The sequence below is a fragment of the Buceros rhinoceros genome, unplaced genomic scaffold (assembly GCF_000710305.1).
Source record: "Buceros rhinoceros silvestris isolate BGI_N320 unplaced genomic scaffold, ASM71030v1 scaffold33370, whole genome shotgun sequence".
Lineage (NCBI taxonomy): Eukaryota > Metazoa > Chordata > Aves > Bucerotiformes > Bucerotidae > Buceros > Buceros rhinoceros.
This window is the reverse complement of record NW_010390702.1, coordinates 1,132-3,740: the sequence shown is the minus strand read 5'-3', so window position 1 is coordinate 3,740 and position 2,609 is coordinate 1,132. Positions and strand designations below refer to the sequence as shown.

Here is a 2,609-nt window from a genome sequence, read left to right as displayed (position 1 = left end):
ATTCCTGCTTGTCTCCTTTCCTGGGTAGACGTGATGATGTCTGCAAGAACGCTGATACACCTCTTCCGTACCCTGAATCCAGAGATGCTGCAGAAGAAATTCAGGGTGAGGGTTTATGTGCATTGCTTCCACGATGCAAAAACGCGCTGAAAACCGAGGAGCGCTGTCTGGCAGCCCCTGGGGAAGGCAGTGGAGTCATGCTCTGTTCTCCTGCCTGCTCCCGTAGTTCATGGTGATCAAACTCACTGTGCTTGTTCAACTTTTTAGTAATTCAAGATCTTTTCCTACTGCAACAGACAGAATTGATCTTTCTCACCTGCACCCTCTCTCCCAAGCATCCTCACAGATTTGTGGGCTCCAAAGTAGCCGCTGGCTTCACAGGGGTGGTGTCACCTTGCAGGGTAAGCCCACTGAGGCCTCCGTGGAAGCCAGGATCCATGAGTACGGAGAGCTGGATGCCAAAGATTACATTCCAGGAGCGGAAGTACTGGATGTTGAGAGTCAGGAGGAGAAGGGAGGAACCCAAGAGGAAGGTTGGCCTTTTCTTCCCTCACCGCTCCTATTTTGAGCGTTGTCACACAGATTTTTGTTTGGAACGTAGAACTCGGCATTTGTGATTGGCTGCTGTCAGATGCTGCCCGGGTTTGTGCGTGTCTGCGTGTCCCGTTCAGCAGCACTGACACGCTGCTCAGTGTCATGCTGGAATTGCAGCAGCGGAGCCAGGGGCGTGTTAACAGCTCTGTACTTCTCCCCTGAGCAGACGGGTGGGAAAGCGCTAGCCTGAGCGGGGAAGACGACGAAGGCGGCGAGTGGATTGACGTGCCTCACTCCTCAGATGAGGAGCAGCAAGAAGTGGTGAGTTCTAAGTGTCTTCTACCCCAAATACAAATGTCTTGGTAGCAGCAGAGCAGATTCTCTTGGTCTGTACCTTGGTGTGGCTGCAGAGAAATGTGACCAAAAGCACTTGACCACACGCAAGTACGGAGCGGGGGCACCTCTCTGAGTACCACACGTTGGCTGCGAGGCTTGGGAGAATCCAAAGAGCTGATTCTAGCATGTCCCGACAAGGTGGCCCCTGCGTAGGTGTTGGGGAGGCAGGGCCCACGGGTTGTGTGCAGGAATGGCTGGCAAAGCTGGGCGTGACTGTCCCCCGGTGCGTTTTCCAACAGGCGGAGAAGGTGAAGAGCATGCCCGTGGAGGATCGGAAAGCCAAAGCTGCAGCCGTCAGCACGAGCAGGCTGCTCACTCAAGAGGACTTCCACAAAATACGCCTCGCCCAGCTTTCCAAAGAGCTGAATTCTGCACCTGGCAAAAGTGCCAAGAGGAAAATGATCGAGATAGATGAGGAGGAGGAGGAGGGCAGGTAGGGCCTGGACCAGTGGCAACAGACCGTTGTGCTTGGTCAGGCACGTGGGGGTTGTGTGGCGGTAGCCGCATGGTTGTCTGGTCTAGAGTTTCTTGAACTTTGTGCATGAAGCGAAGGGATTGGAAAAGAGTAGTGAGACGTCTGTAAGGGTGTCCCCAGCCTGAGCACCAGCTTGTGGGAGAGAGCCAGAAGTGGCGTGTGACAGCTCCTGGGAACGCTGGTGTGAGACACCAGGGACAGAGGGTCCAGAAGGTGTCCTGCCCTGGGGGATGCGGGGGGGGTGTGTGACAGCCTCGGCGTCCCGTCCTGGGGGATGCGGGGGGTGTGTGTGACAGCCTCGGCGTCCCGTCCTGGGGGATGCAGGGTGTGTGTGACAGCCTCGGCGTCCTGTCCTGGGGGATGCGGGGTGTGTGTGTGACGGCCTCTCATTGGACTCGTGTGTGTGCAGGGGGGAGCTGCTGTCGCTCCGAGATATCGAACGCCTGCACAAGAAGCCAAAGTCGGACAAGGAGACCAGGCTGGCAACTGCTCTGGTGAGGAACCTGGCTCTGTGGTTACTGCTGTCACCTGAGCAGCTGAGGTGAAGGGGAAGGAAACAATCTCCTGATAACGTCTTACGTGGTCTGCTTTAGGCTGGGAAGACAGACAGAAAAGAATTTGTGAGAAAGAAAACAAGAATCAACCCATTTGCCAGCTCTTCCAACAAAGAGAAGCAGAAGAACAAGAACTTTATGATGATGAGATACAGCCATAGCGTGCGGACAAAAACGAAGCGTTCCTTCAGGGAAAAACAGGTAATATCTGCTGTGGGAAGCAGAGGGGGCAGCCGGAGCGGTGGACTTGGGCTGCAGCTGCAGCGCTGTCCCTCACGCTCCCTCTGTTTTCTGCTAAAGCAGAAGAATTTTTTCATGCCTGTTTCCCTAAAGTTAGGCCACAGCATTAGAATAAAATGGGTTGTCTCTAGTCCAGCCCTAGATCCCCGTACCAACCGAAACGTGTCTGAACACGCCACAAAACCTTTTGATGCCCCTCAGAATTCCAGCATCCCTCCTCCCCTCAGAAAGCTCCAAAAACCGCCACTGAATCCTACTTGCCTCTCCGCTGGGCTGGAATAAGGCGGGGGAGGACAGCTGTGGCTCTAATCCTGTTTGTTGTAGGGGATTTGCTAACAATGTACTAAAACATTCCGGTGCTGGTGGGTTTCCAGCTCTTTATTACTCTCTGCTGTGGAGTCTAGCTAATT

At 54.4% G+C, this 2,609-nt stretch overlaps 1 protein-coding gene across 1 annotated transcript in view; it reads left to right on the top strand.

The window, feature by feature from the left end:
- SDAD1 (SDA1 domain containing 1) overlaps positions 1-2,609 on the top strand; it is a gene marked incomplete at its 5' end in the record, with an annotated part of 8,283 nt that overhangs the window by 5,402 nt on the left and 272 nt on the right. Inside the window, 6 exons of the mRNA XM_010138773.1 lie at positions 29-105; positions 401-533; positions 761-855; positions 1,170-1,363; positions 1,815-1,899; positions 1,999-2,160. Coding sequence (XP_010137075.1) covers positions 29-105; positions 401-533; positions 761-855; positions 1,170-1,363; positions 1,815-1,899; positions 1,999-2,160 — 746 coding nt within the window. The remainder of the gene's footprint in view (positions 1-28; positions 106-400; positions 534-760; positions 856-1,169; positions 1,364-1,814; positions 1,900-1,998; positions 2,161-2,609) is intronic.